The 17135-nt window shown below is 45.0% G+C and overlaps 1 protein-coding gene across 2 annotated transcripts in view; it reads right to left on the reverse strand.

Moving 5' to 3' along the window:
* The window catches only part of CBFB (core-binding factor subunit beta), a 44657-nt gene extending 28742 nt beyond the window's left edge, over nt 1–15915 (reverse strand). For both annotated transcript variants that reach the window (XM_062007369.1, XM_062007370.1), the window contains exons 1-3: nt 15814–15915; nt 15503–15589; nt 10260–10376 (exon numbers count right to left, since the gene is read on the reverse strand). In XM_062007369.1, coding sequence (XP_061863353.1) covers nt 10260–10376; nt 15503–15589; nt 15814–15891 — 282 coding nt within the window. In that variant the 5' untranslated portion in view covers nt 15892–15915. The remainder of the gene's footprint in view (nt 1–10259; nt 10377–15502; nt 15590–15813) is intronic.
* Between the last annotated feature and the right edge of the window lie 1220 nt (nt 15916–17135).

Below are 17135 nucleotides of genomic sequence, written 5' to 3' on the forward strand. Positions count from 1 at the left end.
TTGCACTCGAGAGGAGCAACAACACAAAAATCTATTTTAGCACTCTAATTATAGCAGAAGGTGTTTGGGTAACAAGGGACAGCACTCCCTTAGTGTACTGCAGCAAGGCATACACTCCACAACTAGATCACCATCTCAGAAAACACTTGCTACCATTTTCAACTTCACAGCAGAACCTGATGTCCTGGTACTACGTGCTACAGCCAATTTTTAAGCATGTTTATGTAAGCCACCTGCTTTCACTGCAGGTATCACTGAAGCTCCAGAAAATGCTCAGCTGGATGAAATTCAGATCCAACACAATCAGTTTCTTTACAATTGTGTGTAGTGACAATATCTCTGTATGGATTCACACTAAAAATACCTTTGAAAGTAGTATCTTAAAAAAAAAAACAGTAGCAGAAGAATCTTCCTCACTTTGAGAGGCAGAACATACAAGTCACTTCTGGAAAACTTGGGGTTTTTTCTGTGTAGTTAGCTCAACTTTTAACACCATGACTCCTTCTCAAAAACAGATCAATGAATGTCAACCAAGTCTGTAACTAAGAGCAGATACAAAGCATTAAAGATGACAGAAGAAACACGATTAAAATCTGTGGAGACTGAAGTATTTTCTTCCTGGGTTAAGATCACTGGTCAGTATTTGTGCTTAAAAACTAGCAGAGAAAAACACTCAAATGCTGCAGTAGAGAAGTTACACTCATTTAATAACAAATAAGCGGCCTGACACAGTTCATCGTTCTGAAACGCTGCAGTTGCTGGACTGAAGCAGGAAATGTGTACTCCACGTAACCAAAACCACCACGAAAAAAACCCCAATACAAAGCAAGAAGTAGGTGGCCTCTTGCTTTTGCAGTGTCACTACAAAAAAAGTGTGATGCCTCCCAACTGAAATGGTTCTCATGCTCAGACTCAGCCCATTTGCCTTCAAAAAGGCAAAAAAAAATAACATCAACCACACAGCTGGAATTGAGAACCAACAAAACAGCAAGGGGGAGAATCTAAGGATAATATGAAAGGCAAATACGTGCTGGGGTTTTCCCCTGTGAAACTTTACAGGGGCTTTTATCAGTGCATCTCATTTACTCTTTAGATTCTACATGAAAAAGATGGCTGGATTTTAAATCTCCTCCCCTGAAATGGCACGCCTTCAGTAAAACACCTCGTCCTCATTTCTCATGCAAATGTTTACAAGGAATGATGTTTTTGCAGCAAAATATTTTGCTGCAGGCAGGTACACATGGGACTGACAAATGCCCACGCTCACAAAACCAGTTCACCACCAGGGACACACACTGCTTTCTGCCACGTTGACAAAATCTATTTTCCAGAAGGAAATTTTAAAATTGGTTGGGAAATCAGTTCTTTTCAAGCTTCCAGAAAGCAGCTCTAACTAGAAACTGCAGCAGAGGGTTAGAAGGAGAGGTTTATTGAAGACACATCCTTTACAGACCACGCTCTTGCCTGCAAAGAAAGAGCCTATTAACTTGCCTTTTTGAACTGAAAATTTGAAACAGGTAACACAAACATACTCAACCAAAAGATATCAGATTTTGACCTCATGGGCAAGCAACTAATAAAAACCATGCAGGGACTGAGCAGAGCAGAAGAAGGGCAAGAAAAATCGCCGCTTCCGCCCTCGTGCTTTCATTATCTTCCTCAGCACTTTGAGAGTCTCACCTTTCCTCCCTCAGCAAGACTTAAGTCTGGAAAAACTGCATGAACTACCTGCATTCAGCAAGCAGTGCTGCATCAAGCCTTAAAATAATAGAAGTGAGTATTTTTGTGTCCTTTGTACACTGTAACAACCCTGTAGCTTTCATCATCCCAGGAAATTTCACAGTGTTGTGGTTATTCTGTAGAAAACGATCACCTTCTGCAGATAAACACCATTAATAACGGCTGGGAATTTTCTTTAAGGGAGTAATTAGCCCTTTCAAATATATGTTTAATACCAAGTTTTCCAAACAGCAAAACCCTGAAAAAAGTCAACACAGGTATAAGGATGGTGAATAATACAAACACAGCTTTGCATAGTCAAGATGCAACAAGAATTCCTCCAGCACAAGACCATGAAAGGACAGAACCAAAGCTGTAAGAGCTGTGGAAGGGGGAAACTGATTTAAATTCTCATGTACTATTTGATTTTATTCCCTCTAAAGCACTTACTGGCCCATTTTCTTGAAGTTCACAGAAGTTGTAGCTGACATGAGCTGTACTTCCTCAAAAGCCTGATTCTCAAGTTCTAGGTATCAGAATAGAGCTTGAAAATCCTTTCAAACCGTTTCTCTAAATGCTCTGTCAGGAAAGCACCACCACGTATGTTTCAAGAACAGGCTGTTGTGAAGACCTTTGCAATCACTAGAAAGATGAGCTTTCCACTTTGCTGCAACAACCACCCTAGTACTTTTCTCCCACCAGGCTACCAGGCTGTGCAGTCACACGGCAGGGTACAGTGCTCCGATTCCCCTAGCTGGAGGCTTCTGGACGTGACAGGATTGCCCACTGCCCCTCTACCCATATGAAAATACTTGCCCTTAGTATATTTAAAAAACAACATCAAACAGACACATGCAAGCTCTATATAAACATCCCCAAAAGCTCGTGAGTAGCATGAGAAAAATATACCACTAAAGTTGGTTTACTTTGTCTAGATGCCTTCCTGCCTTTGTTTTCCTATTCTTAAGCACTCTTTAGGCCTGCACTAGTTTTCCAAAATGTCCACTATTGACTCTACTAAAGCTTTTTCCTCTTCTAAAAAAATCTATTTTATTTTTTTAAGCAATACATTGCAGAGAAACTGAAACTTTCTTCTTGTTACCTCTGATCTGTCTTGCCAGAGAATGCCGGCCACTCAACTCCTCTCAAGAGATATTTCGTCAGGATATAAAAGCCCCCATCAAGTGTTCCAGAGCTGCTTTCTGCCCTACATCTAAGAGCTAGAAGTATCTGAACTAAGTGAATGACAACACTGTCTTTGGACACTGCATTTCAGTAGAAAGTTGGAAGTTTAATGACGCCTACTGTAAAAACTATGCCAGGGTTAAGAACTCCTTCTGTCACCTTCCACTGCTTTTATTCTAAGTTTATACAGAGGCAAACAGAAAAACCAAGTTGCACACCCAGAAATCCCACAGCACAGAGCTGCTGCCTGCAAGCGTCTAAGCAAAGTATCTTACATATAGAAAAGAGGCAGAGACTCCTCAGGTAGCTACAACGTGGACCTAGTACACAAAATCTAGATACTACTGTAACAGAAAAGATGAGAGACTTTCTGCATAGACAAAAACATCTGCAGCATCCCCCAGCAAAATCTCCTCCCCCTTGCCGCTATTCTCTCCAAAATGATCCTCTCATTAGCACTGGAACAGCAGTCTTGTGCAAGAGTCCATTTTTCCCTCCATCTTATTGTCACAGTACATATTTCACCAGGCCAACTTGTTAAACATCAAATATGCAATTATGCCAGCTAATTAGCTCATTTTGCTCCCTGTGCTTCGGACAATAAAGCTTAAAGAAATGTTTCAGTAACTTTCAGGGGGAAAAAAAAAAGGCAGTGTCTTGTAGCAAATGTTTCATCATCTCCCTGAATTCTTCTCTCTCTTTAATCTGACATATTAAGTGATTTTCACAAAGAAACAGACATCCTCAACAGCAAAACTCTTCTTTTCTCATTAATTTGTAAGACAAGCAGAGAAGCATAATGTTAACTTTGCTTAGTAAGTGGAGACTGAGATGCAAACAAGAGGATTCAACAATCCAAATGTCTGGATTTCTTCCAGTATCTATGCTGCAGAGATCTCAAGCACCACTTTTATCCACACAACACTCATCTGTCCTTACACATAGCTGGCTCCCAAATGCAAAATTTAGCTTGCTCACTCTGGTTTTGTTCCTCTTCTGGGAAACTTTAGGGTGATGGTATGAGTAAATGTGAAGAATGGCACACACAACACTAATGGGTGCCTTCAGACCACTGGAAAAAGTTCAAGGTAATATATAAAATATGACTGAATAGCTGCTTCTACAACATGTAACAACAGCTAATCAAAAGCAGGTTGACTGCTGGCAGATCTTAAGTACTTAGGACCTAGAGAAAGGGTTGATAGGTTGATTGGAAACAGCGTAGCCATGCTGTGAGTACTGCTCAGAAGCGTTATTTCAAAGCAGCATCGTCAGCACACACGCTGTAACACAGCAACATGGCTGAGAGCAGTTCCTGAAGTATTTGGAGGATGGAGGAGAGTGAAAGGATTATGGGGAGAAGGCTGTTGAGACTTGTCACATGAGAGATGCCTGGTGTGACTCATGCTCCAGTGGCAGAGGGCACTAGATGACTAATCACTCTTCAGGAACAACTGTCCAAGTCTCAGCCAGTGACTGCTTGCCAGCACAAGACAACATGTACTCCACAAGCTGGGAGCTCCTGAGATTTCTCTTCCCAAAGTCCAAGAGCCTAACTGTTAATAGGGTATAAACCAAATGCAGACAGAGCATCTCCTGATTCTGAGGGAACAAGAATAAGCAGAGATACACTATGACTACCTGGCTTCAAATGTAGCTTCAATTAAACAGCTCTCTTCTATGCACTAGCTGATAATAATGAGTAACACCTTAAAGTATCTAGGCAAAACAAGTTTCAGTGTCTTCTAAAGCAAAGCTGGTATAGGGTGTAATGATGTAGCTGGGGGAGGAAAAAAAAGAAACTGAGCAGTCTCTGACAAATAAAGCTGATAAGCACAAACACAATAATAATGCTGCCTAGAATCACAAGCATCTACAGAAAACTAGTATCTATACAGGTGATTCTGGCTGAAAACTGATCAAGGAGATGAGCCAGGAAAGAATATAACCACATACCTCCCCAAGAACAAAATTAAGCTCTTAGCCACGCTGGGTACAAACTGGATACAGCATGAAACCCGTTTATCTGCTGTCAGAATAAAGCTTACAGAGAAAGCCACAGAAAGACACAAAGGAATGACAGTGATAGGAGTTTCATCAAGGCAATTCCACCTTCCTTGGCTGAAGCAGGACAAAGCACCTCCAAGCGCTCGGGCACACAGCTCAGCAGATGATGTGCTGCTCTTCCCAGAAGAATCTCTCCCAGCTACCACAACGGTTTGAGCCTGTGTGATCATCAGGTAGACTTGAGTAGGGGGATGAAGAGTTGTTTAAGGCTGCTAAGAAAAAGCATCAGCTCTGAGGACAGGCACCAGTCAGGTGTTCCTTGGTCCACATCCCTAAAGCAAGCTGAAACTAAGCTGGAAGAGGAAATGTGTATCACTCTGCTAGGACAAAGGGAGAGAACAGCAGATGAGCCTAACCCAGCAGTGCACTAAGGGACCAACTCAAAAAATAACCAGTCAAGGATTGTACAAAGAGCTAAGCAACGAACTTCAGCTCAGCTTAAGATCTACAAGCAACAAGAGTGTTCTGCGAGAGAAAGCATTTGAGAGCAGGACATCTCCTGGGAAACAAAAACATCCTCACCAGCTGCCTTCACATTCTAAGAGACAATCCAAAAAGAATGCCAAGATATCCTCTTAAGGGTCAGCATTTGCTAGTTTAACTGTTACCTCTCACATGCCCATATGCCTTTACCACATAGAAACAGCTCCCATGTCCTTTTATTAGGCAATGCCCAACTTTTCAGGGTTGTAGCACTGTCTCCTGAAGTGCTTTAAACAGAGACCTTCACAATAGTCTGAAGGAGCCTTAAGTTACTTACAGACAAACACAAGGATGAAGTCTGGATAACTGTTAAGACCACCTGCATCTCATGGCTGAGACAGTTTGCTCTATGTTGGTGTCACACCACAGTGTGATCTTTAATTGATATTATAGCTGTAGCATACACTTTTTTAAAACATTAGACATCCTTTCCCACTGGTCTGGTAAAAAAACCAAACTAAAATCCTTTTTGTACAGAGACTCAATGGACTGCAGAGAACACATTCAGCACTGCTAACTGTGAGAACATTTTATGTGTTGGGTGACCATGCAAAAACCCCAAATATTGTTGCACTGGAAACACAGGAACAGAAGGAATATGGCTTTTTAGCACTGCAGTGAGGGTAAAAGAAGAGCTGAAGTCTCCCAGCCTCCCAGACACCCTTTCCCAATGGTTTAAAAATAACTATACCTAAAGAATGAAAAAAGAAAGCTCTTGCTTCAACTTTGAATGACTTAACATTTCATCTAGATTCTTCAGGAAGTAGTAGGGACCAAAATACAACTTGTGATTCAATACAAGTTACCACTGATATTCAGGTGTTTCTCACAAATTAAGCTTTCACTTTCCAAGCAAATGCCACCGAGTACACTGTGATCTTCTGTTTGACTGGAAACTGCATTTGCTCAGAAAACAGAACAGCCATGACACCATCCCAATAATCTATGGCATCTCGTTGCTGAAGTCGGGAAAGAAAAAGTTGATTTGGGGACAAGCCCTAACTGCCAAACCTCTGGAGAGAAAAAAGGATGAAAGTGGAAAACTGGTGCTGTTTGTTGTCATTTAAACAGAGTTTTCATTCAAATACAGCAGCTTCCTCTGTCACAAGGTTTCTGTAAGTGCTGTGATGTCTGCAGCACAACAGTGATGTTCAGGTTTTTTGATTCACCCAAGCACTTACCAACTTCTAGCTAAATAACATTTCCTACTCAGGACACACAAAAAAGCACTCAGCATCTTGAGGAAGAAAACTGAAGTCTGGTAATCTTTAGATACGGCTAGAACTAAGTTAGTGCTCTAATGAGCAGAAATCTGAGCTACATCACACACATGGCACAGGAGGCACTTGGAATCAATTTACATCATGTCTGATGTGCTTTCCTCCGGAGTTGTGGAGTTCATCCCTTATTATACTGAACTAAGCCCGTGCTGGAGAGCAGTTTACGAGCAGCTGCCGCCAAAGAGCAGGCAGGAAGTTAAGCTGCATTAGAAGTGAGATGGAGATTAGTATTATAAAGGGGAAGGGAAGCAGAATAGCTTCACACACTTCATCAGTGCAGTGGTGTATTTAATAAAAAAGAGTATCTCAGAACTACTGTTCCTTCAGGTTAAAAAAAAAGGCCAGAGTTATACAAACATCTCAAACAACAAATGGAAACTGGGGACGTTTTATCTTACTGTCAGAGCATACAAAATGAACCACACAGACAACGCTGATCACACAGTTCACCAAACAAGACCTTCAACAGAACTGGATTTTAAGCAGCAAAGTCCACACACAGTTCAGTCTGAAGTTTTCATGGTATAAAAAAATACAAGAGCTTCATTAAGCACAACAGAACTAGTCCAAGTAATTAACAACACTGAGAGGAGCAAGGTGAAAATAAAGCTCTCCATTTCATTCCAGGGTTCGATTTCCTGGAGATTTCAGGCAACACATTACACTTCTGTACTGTCTGCCTCCCGATTTCTTTGCAAGATCTGTCCATTTATTCTTTTAAAACAACAAAACTAAACTGGACACAAAGGATCAGGAAGCCCTGGTATGGTTTGGATATCCAGCAACAGGACATACACTGAACTTGGCACACCTCATGCACCCCTACAATGACATATAATGTTCTACCAATTTTCTAACCAAGGAACCCATTTTTAGTGGGTTTATTTTTGCTACGACAGACCTGAAGAATTGCTGAAACACAGAACTAAGTTTGCTACAGGTAAAAGACAGCTCAGAATTTTAAAACTGTCTCTAAAAAACGTTAAGCCTGAGCTTAAAATGAGAAGAAACATTAAGTGAAGACTTGGCTACCCAATTCTGAAATTAATGACGACAGTGTAGCCTTTAGAGGCCTACCCACCCACTGTGAACATCAAATTAAAAGGCAAATTAAGCAGTGAAATAATACCACAATGAGAAAGTTCAAGGCTATGAAGCAGATATTCACAGAACCTCCACCTTTCACAGGGATTCACAAGGGTGTTGCTCTCTCTAAAACTCAAATCATTTAAGAAGTAACGCCAGCAGATGCTGCTTTGTCAATCTGCACATAAAACTGCTGGTCAATCTACACACAAACCTACAAAGCACAGCGACACCCTTCAACTCTGGGTAAGCTATTTTGGGCCGTAATTTGCTTAGCCAAACACCAAAGCAGAATTCCAGGATAAAAATATTTGTGTGTTGGGAAGTTTATCTACATTCTAGATCTCAAACTAATGCCCAAAATAATTATTAACTGACAGCTCCCCCCCCCATAGCCTTTTTCTATTCATATAATTGAAAACATGCCTTAGCTGGCTTAAATCCAGTGATGAACAAACACACATTATACACTGCCTCAAGAATCAAAGCTCACAAAACAATCTTGCACAGAGCTACAAAGATCATGTGGTGCTCAGAGATTGACAAAGTCCATGAAAGAAATTCCTAATAAAATCTAGAGAGGACAAAAACCTCAGACAATCCGTAAGAAACGCTTCAACTGCTCCTGCTGATAACGTAAGGAACGCCCTCCCACTCTGCTTATTCCTCTTCTGAAGTGATGGGAGTGGCTTACTTTCAAACAAGTTTAATTCTGGGTAGAGCAAGCCCGCAGCCACATCTGATTTACGCTACTGAAGTTTGACTGCAGCAGTGAATTTGCAATGTATTCATGCTAGAGCCCAAGACCATTCCCATTTATTAGTTTGTGTGCCTCTAGCCTCATTCAGATGAATTCTTCCAAACATTTTAGAGAAGCACTTTAGAATTTACTGTAAACACACATAAAACAGGGAGTGGTACTCATTAGTGAGGCTCATATTCTGTTTCAATACACAGCTCTGAGACGATTCAGGCGACACAAGGAAAGGGATGAAGCAGTTCAGTATTTTAAGAATTCATTCAGAGAAAACAAAGTTAAAAAAAATCATAGCAGTAAATAAAATTAGTTTTGAACTGGCAAGAAGAGAGACTTCAGTCTTCTTACACGTTACAAGAAAAATTCCTCATTCAATTGTGAGCCAGAATCAATATTTTTCAGTAAGAGCCAGATTCAATTCCGTTTCCGTAGCAAAGCAGCCAGTACCCAGCACAGCCAACTTCACTCCTTCCCCCCCAATTTGTCAAACCTCTGCAAGCTTCACAGCACTAAAAGGAAAATAATCCTTTTCAAAAAAAAACAACCCCAAAACCCTCATTAATTTGAATCTCAAATACCATATCTGCCCTCAGGAATTTTCTTCTTCTTTTTCTTCCAATCAAGTTTTCCTGCTATAGGAAATATTTCTCTTCCACCTAGCAGCATTTAAAAGACCCGATATGCCATTAAACCTGAACATGCTTCAAATATTTCCTCCAGCCTGGTAGGTTCAGCAGCATTAGTTGTTACTTATAACCAGACTAGGTAAAAGAATTTTAGGCAAAAGCAAGAATTTTGTGGTCTATTAAAAAAAAAACCAAACATCTTTACTTTAAAGAAATACACACAGAAATGAGCCTGAAACAGAACGGCTGCAGGGGCTTGAAGTGCTGGCCCAAACCTACTGAGGTCTGCAGAAAGTCTCCTACTGAATTCAGTGATCTTTGGATCAGTCCCAAAGCATCTACAGCAGCATAGAGGAGAGACAGCACCTAGGTTTTAAGGCATGGTATTTTCCTGTAAACCAAAACCAGGTATTAAGTGACTTTGGTAACTTTATTCTGATGAGACTAAGCAAGACTTCTGACTTTAAACCTAACACAGCTTCACAGCAGCCATCACTGTCATGAGGGCATTGTAGCTTTTGATTTCGGTCTATGGGACAAACACCTCAGGAATCACCAGTGAACTCAATCCTTCCGGATCACAGCTCATGGTGAAACTGAGGAAAGCCACCTTCACTCCACTAAGCAGCACACTGAACGCTTGCTGTGTCAACTGGCAGCCTAAGGTACAACAAAGTAACTTGTCCAAGTGCACATCTTCATTAGCCTACCATAATTCCTTGGCCAAAGCCTAATTTCTGAACCATTTCAGAAGCACTCACTCAACACTCAAGTTTAACGTGTTTCCCAAAATTTTATCACAGCATGACAGCAAAAAGAAACGCCCTGTCCCTCGAAACACAGAGCTGCCAGCGCTGCCCACGTGCTCCCTGCAGCAGCGTTGACGTGCTTCCAAACGAAGCAATACCAGCTTCTACCCCAGCAGCTCCCACCTGTACTCACGCCACGACTTACACACGTCCAGAAGTGAAACGTTAGTAATCTCACATCACACACACTGACCAGACTAAGCACAGCCATAAACATTTCCTTCAGTGGCAACAATTTCCTTCTTACCTTGCCTCCTTCTCTCTCGAAGTCGACATATTCCCGGGTTGGTGTCTGCCGCTGCTCCCCCTGCCAGCTGGCCGGAAAAAACTGGAGAGACAGATTGGTTCCTGTGGCCACAAAAGCCTTTTAGAAAAATCAATACAAACAGGATCAGGGAGCAAGACATTACATAAATTATGCAGGCAGTCATTTATTTTTACATCAGTTTATGTCTTAAGCCAGGCAGCACAGAGAATACTTAAAGTCAAAAACATGCACTCATCATTTTTCTTAAGTATTAAGTTACAAACATCTGATTCCATTTTGACAACATTTGCCATTGGCTGCTTCGGATATAAAATACAACATGGAATCAATACTTCTTTCAAATCAGTTTTGCTGACATTAGAATCTGTCCTTTCAGTTCTGCCTGGATACCCCACACCAACTTAGTACCTGTGGTGTTAAAAAATCACCCAGGCTTTTTAGAGAGCCTGGGTATCTCTGAAGAACTCCTGCTGAAGGAAAACAAAGTCCTGGGACCTGTTACTAGGGGCAACTTTTTACTGCAGGAAAAGGACTTGTTTCCTTTTGCAATGTACTTAAACACTTATCTGAAATGTAAATATTCCTATTTTGTCATGTACAGGCAAGCAGCATCAATACACAGCTCAATTAAGCTTCCCAGGATGAAGCCCTCTTGCCACACTAAGATGGGAGTGAAACCCAAATCGGCAGATGCTGTGTCAGTGAGAACAGGCAACCACAGGAACTCTTCTTAGCTGCATCCCTTTGTAAAACCATAAAGGGACTGATTCAACCATACAAGAAAGGGCATACATTGCTTTCAAGTAAATAATTTTCTACAGTTTCAAACAAGATTCAGTTTTCTTCATAAGCTCTCTGCATTTGCTTGCATATATTATCGACTGCAAGCCACCGAGACTAGGTCAGTTCCTACACAGGAACTTAAAAAAGAGATTTTTGCAAGTAGGAGTTGAATCCAGAGTATTTATACCGTACTCTCGTCCTGTAAGCATGCAAATACTCAAACACCCTCCCAGAATACAACACTACTCAAAATCTCAGGGTTAAACATCATTTATTGCAATCAAATAACTGTATTGATCACCACCATCGCTTAAACGGTCATCAATCCACAACAGGGTTTCTCTTAAGAGCTATACAAATACTACTCCAAGAGCTGGAATTTCCTGACCAGCAGATTTCTCTCAAGCAACCCAGAATCCAGCAACTTGATGGTGCAACTGTACTGCTACCTACGGCACAATAGCTCTACGTGTTATTTAAGACAGTTCCGGTCATGTACTGCAGTGCTGTCTGCCACAGGATTAATACCTCCCATTCTGAAAGTAGAAGTGCTTTGTCTTGACTTTTTCCTCTTTGTCAAGGGACAGTAATACTCTGCAATCAGGTTCCATTTCAGACTACTCTTAAAAGCAGACCTTTTTTCTTTTTCAGTCTCCAATTAAGTACATTCTCAACGTCATTAAAACTGATAAATCGGTCCTACCAGTACTGGGGGGGACATTATATGGGTCCTACTAGTACTGGGGGGACATTGTATGGGTCCTGCTAGTACTAGGGGGGACATTGTATGGGTCCTGCTAGTACTAGGGGGGACATTGTATGGGTCCTGCTAGTACTAGGGGGGACATTGTATGGGTCCTGCTAGTACTAGGGGGGACATTGTATGGGTCCTGCTAGTACTAGGGGGGACATTGTATGGGTCCTGCTAGTACTAGGGGGGACATTGTATGGGTCCTGCTAGTACTAGGGGGGACATTGTATGGGTCCTGCTAGTACTGGGGGGGACATTGTATGGGTCCTGCTAGTACTGGGGGGGACATTGTATGGGTCCTGCTAGTACTGGGGGGGACATTGTATGGGTCCTGCTAGTACTGGGGGGGACATTGTATGGGTCCTGCTAGTACTAGGGGGGACATTGTATGGGTCCTGCTAGTACTAGGGGGGACATTGTATGGGTCCTACTAGTACTGGGGGGGATACTGTATAGGTATATTCATGTTTTGTTTGCCCTACAACATGCAAAGACAAACACTTCAATGGATACAACAGAAGCTTCACCAAGGACACGCTTGCACAAATGGGATGCATCGTAACTGTGAGGGCTGCAGACCAGCAGTATCAAACTGACCAGCTTGTACTATCCCTTTGCTTTACCAAGTGACTCTTTATGTGTAAACAGTAAAAATCATACCTGTCTCCAAGTACTTTTCACTCCTAAGTCATCACCACTTAGTCCATTCAGAAGCTACCTTCCCACCCCTCGCCATCCTTGGCAAAGACGTGTTTTATACTCCTGCATATAGACACTGAAAACAAAATGCCAAGGAACAAGACCTTTGACTACAGATCAGCTGGGCACTGCAGTCCTCTAGGTTCTGCCAGCCCCAAGGATACTGGGTCAGCAGCGCTCTACTTGCTTTCTGGAAAGCTGAGTGAGACTGCAAAGTGCCCACGTCTCCCTGCTTCCCATCTCCAGGTTGTGCTGGAGGGCCACGAAAAGCCAAGGAAAAATATCACAGAACAGAAGAAAATGAAAGTAGGTGAATTCCCACATCCCCGTGGGGTCACACGGGCAGCATTTCAACCAGAGGCTATTTAAAAAGCTAGGTAGGTATTTATTCTCTGGATTTTTGAAGCTGTTCCTTCCCTTTGAATAGATAAATCCATTCAATTAAAATACCCACGTGCTTCTCAAATCAAAATCAAAGGTCAATACCGAAAAACTTGAGAACTAGCAACCACAGAAGACTGCACTGAACACAACAATTTTCTAGTAACATTAAAAAACAACCAGCAAACAAAAAAAAAAACCCAATCCCACAAAAAACCCCAAACAAACTACAAAAGCCCTGACACACCACTACTTCGGACTTTCCATTCCAAAGTAAGAAAATTGTCATTGTCTACACCGAGCCTTTTGAAGCTCAGTCTGAAAATCTTTCACATGCACGTGCCTCAAGTTTTGCAAAAAGCTTCCCAAGAAGCACGAGGGTGACCTGACCCACATGTAGAAAATATAAATATATGCACCTTCCGAACAAAGAGGTAGCTAGGAAGTCTCCCAAAACAAACTGAACAGGTAAAGCTATTGTCAAAGCAATACCAGTAAACGTGGCATTTACTGCCTCACAGGTACTTTCTCAGTAACACTGGTAATTATTTTCTTTATTCAACCAAAAGTTAGTTGACAAAAGCAGTCGACAACTGCCAGTTCTACGTTAAATCCCCAAGCCGTTCCCTGGCTGCTTCTGCCTGCTTAAAAACGTCTAAGGTCATTGGCAAAGGCTCCCTTTGGAGATAAAAGAATAAAGCCTTGATGCCTGGAAAAACATTCATTACTTAAAAAAAAACAGTAGAATTTGCTAGTTCTTTTTAACATCAGTCATTACACACACTACACTTTTAAATAAACTCGACTACTTGGGCCCTGTTCACAAAACAAAACCAGATGTTTCAGATCTAGAAATTTAGAGGCTGTTTTATAATTAAGTAGAAGTAAAAAATACAGAAAACAGGCATCACTGGTTGCTTCCAAGGGATGAAGTTCTGGCAGAGAAAGGCAGCAGCAGCAGGCTCTGAGGCACAAAGGCAAAACTGGGGTGATTTCCCATTTATAGAAACAACCACACAGGCTGGATCAGAAAGCTGGTTTACCAGTTACATGTCCTTTTATTTTTGCAGGGAAGGACTCAGGCATCCTCTGCACTTTCACCTGTTCAGAAACTTTAACTGCTCACAGACTACATCTTCCTTATCTACTCAGTTTCCCTGGTGACTTTTGAAAGGAAGCAAACACACAGAATAAAAAATGAATGTAAAAAAAGGGAAATACATAACACTAAGAGTCTAACAAAAATAAGCCTCTCACAAAGGTTCCAAGGTAACAAGCAGGGATAAGATATAGCTAAAACAAAGCTACCCAGTGAAAGATAACTGTGTACTTGAACGTATACCCTTCTACTCACAAATGCAAGTTGCAGTAGTGGGCATTCAATTACATTTGTTTGGATATGCAGAATAGTAGTTTCTTTCACTGTGCATAAGAATAACCTCATCATAAACTGACTAGCAATACCTATACTATGTGAAATCAAGGAAAACTGTCATCATGTGCCAAACTTGGTGAAAGTAGTGGTTATGTCCTATGGGAAGGGAATTTTCAACCTTGTCTTTCATTATAAACTGCAAATGAAAAAGAGGTTACTTCTGCATTTTAAGAACAAGAAAGAACTTAACAACAACGCTATGAGATACTGATCCTACAGAAGGAACACAGAGCAGAAATCAAACCAGGAAACAACTAGTCAGTTCTCGACTACTCTGAGCCATGCTTGATCTCACTTCTTAACCCAGAGAGAACAGAGTAGCCTGTCACTAACCCTAATGAATGAGAAAAACGGGGCTGAAGTTAGGAGTTTCAAAGCCTCGTTCTAAAAGCATTTGATTTAGTTCAACAATACATGAAACAGCTCATTTAAGACTTTCAGCGAGCGGCTTCTGAGCAATTTTGCTCACTGCTGAAAGCCACCGTTTCTGCACGCACACACAAAAAAGGTGGCAAAAGCAAGCTCTGCATATTGAAATAAGCAGCTTCCACTCGCAACACGTGCCCAGGGAAGGAAGTGCAGCCAGGTCGCACCGTCGGGCGGCTCACAAGGCTCCGAAAGCTTTCCCTCACCTCCCTTCACCCCCGCGCCCAAGCCAGGAGCGTTCTGACGGCTCCGGAGCGAGCTGACACGCTTCAGGGGAAAAAACCTGACGGGGAAAGAAGTGCTGCCTGTTAACGAAACTGCCCCTTCTCTCGTCGTCTGAAAGGCGGCACGTACGCTTTTTTCCTAGAGGGAAACTTTGGAGCGGGCACCCGCACCCCGCCGGCCCCCGCTCCGTCCCGCGCCCAGCATCGCGGCTCAGTTACTTTTACGCGCTCCTCCGACGGCCCCTGAAACTTTTTATTCTCAAAGATTAAACAAAAAAAGGCGCGTGTGGGAAAGGAGCGGTGGGGGCTGAGGGGAGCAGTGGGGGGTCCGGGAGCGGTGGGGCTGAGGGGAGCGGTGGGGGCTGAGGGGAGCGGTCGGGGGCTGAGGGGAGCGGTCGGGGGCTGAGGGGAGCGGTCGGGGGGGTCCGGGAGCGGCTGCCCGGCGCCGGCCGCTCCCCCCACCCGCGGCGAACGGGCCCGGCCCGCTCCCGACGGGCCCCGAGGGCAACGCGGCGTCACTTACGATCTCGGAGCGGCCGTCGCGGCAGGCGTTCTGGAAGCGGGCCTGCCTCTCCTCGTGGGGCCGGTCCCTGAAGCCGGTGTATTTAATCTGCGGGGCACAGGACGCGCAATCAGGAGGGGCCAATCCCGGCGATAAGGGGGCAGCGGAGCGCACTGACTGCGCTTCTCCGCGCCGCCGGGCTCGGCTGCCCCAGCCGAGGGGAACGGAGCTCCCCGGCCCCCCTCGCAAACTTTCGCCGCCGAAGGAAGCGTGGCGACAGGGAAGGGAAAGCAAGCTGGTTGGGGTGCGGGGAAAGCTCGCCGCCGCCTCACCTCGCACTCGCGGCTCAGCTTCCTGAAGAACTCCTCATTCTCGAACTTGCTCCGCTGGTCGGGGACAACCCGCGGCATGGTGGTGGGGCCGCCGCCGCCTGCCCTCCCTCCCGCCCGCCCCGTGCTGTCCCAGCCCCAGCGCTCGCCTCGCCCTTTGTTAGCCCCCGCCGCCGGCGCCCCCCCAGCCCCGTCCCTCCCTCGCCGCCTCCCCGTCCCTCCTCCTCCCGCCGCGCGCGCACAGCCGCCGCCCCCCCGCCCCGGCTCCCGCCCCGGCCCCGGCTCCCGCCCCCGCCCGTAAACTCGGCCCGAACAGCCGCACCATTCACAACTCCGCCGCCGCCGCGCATGCGCCGCGGGGGCTCCCGCGCCTCCCTCGCAGGCGGGAAGCGGGGTGAGGGGGGGAGGCCCCGAGTCACCCCCGCCCCGGGCCGGGCGGTGCCCGTGCCCTGCGGGCTGAGGGGAGCGCCGTCGCTCTCCCCCGCTCCGCGCCTCGGAACGCGGCTCCTCTCCATGGTTTCCGGCTTCCTGCTTGCGGGGAAGCAGCCTGGTCGCTGCCGGCGCTGGGACGCCGGTCCCTCTGCGTGGGGCCGCGGACCCAGCCTCCCGGGCCGCCCCTCGCACCTGCCGCCGCCGGCCCGCCCGGGGGGACGGAGAGAGGGGGCCGCGTCCCGCCGCCGCAGCCACGGACACGGCGGGGACGGCGCTGGCCTCGCACCGGGCTCCCCGGGGAGTCAGCGAGAGCCGCCCGCGGGCCAGGACTCGGGGTAAAGGCCTGACGGGGCCCAAAGCTGTACCCCAGCGCTGCCGAGGGACCCTTCCGCACCCCGCCGTCCGCATCGCGGGTGTCCCGCGGCCCCCCAAGGCACTGGAGAGCCGTCCGTCCCTGCCTGCAGGTGAGGAGCCCGATCCCGGGAAGAGCGGGAGCACTCACCACTTCAAAATGCACCGCAGGGCTTCTCGCTCTCTTTGCAGTCTTGATGTCAGCCTAGAGCAAAACCACCCACAGCCTTGGGGCTCACCAGCGCTTTAAAAAGTTCACTTGCATGCTAAAAACACAGCAGCCCAAAGTCTGGACCCTTCTTCCTCACAAACAGGCATGTTACAGGCGCTATTTCAATCAAGGACCGGAGCAGGACATAACATCACCTGTCTCTAATTCGTGTTTTCATACCATAGTTCCTTTCCTGCTGCCACTGCCCCAGGTTTTCAGCAGCTTTGGAGCACCATAAGGAGAGCTTCACATGCCAAAACCCAGTTGGATGTTACAATACCTATTGCCAACATAAAAATTATTAGAGTGTATTAGATCTTTTGATAAAGAA

This window comes from Colius striatus, chromosome 14 (genome assembly GCF_028858725.1).
Source record: "Colius striatus isolate bColStr4 chromosome 14, bColStr4.1.hap1, whole genome shotgun sequence".
Classification (NCBI taxonomy): Eukaryota; Metazoa; Chordata; class Aves; order Coliiformes; family Coliidae; genus Colius; species Colius striatus.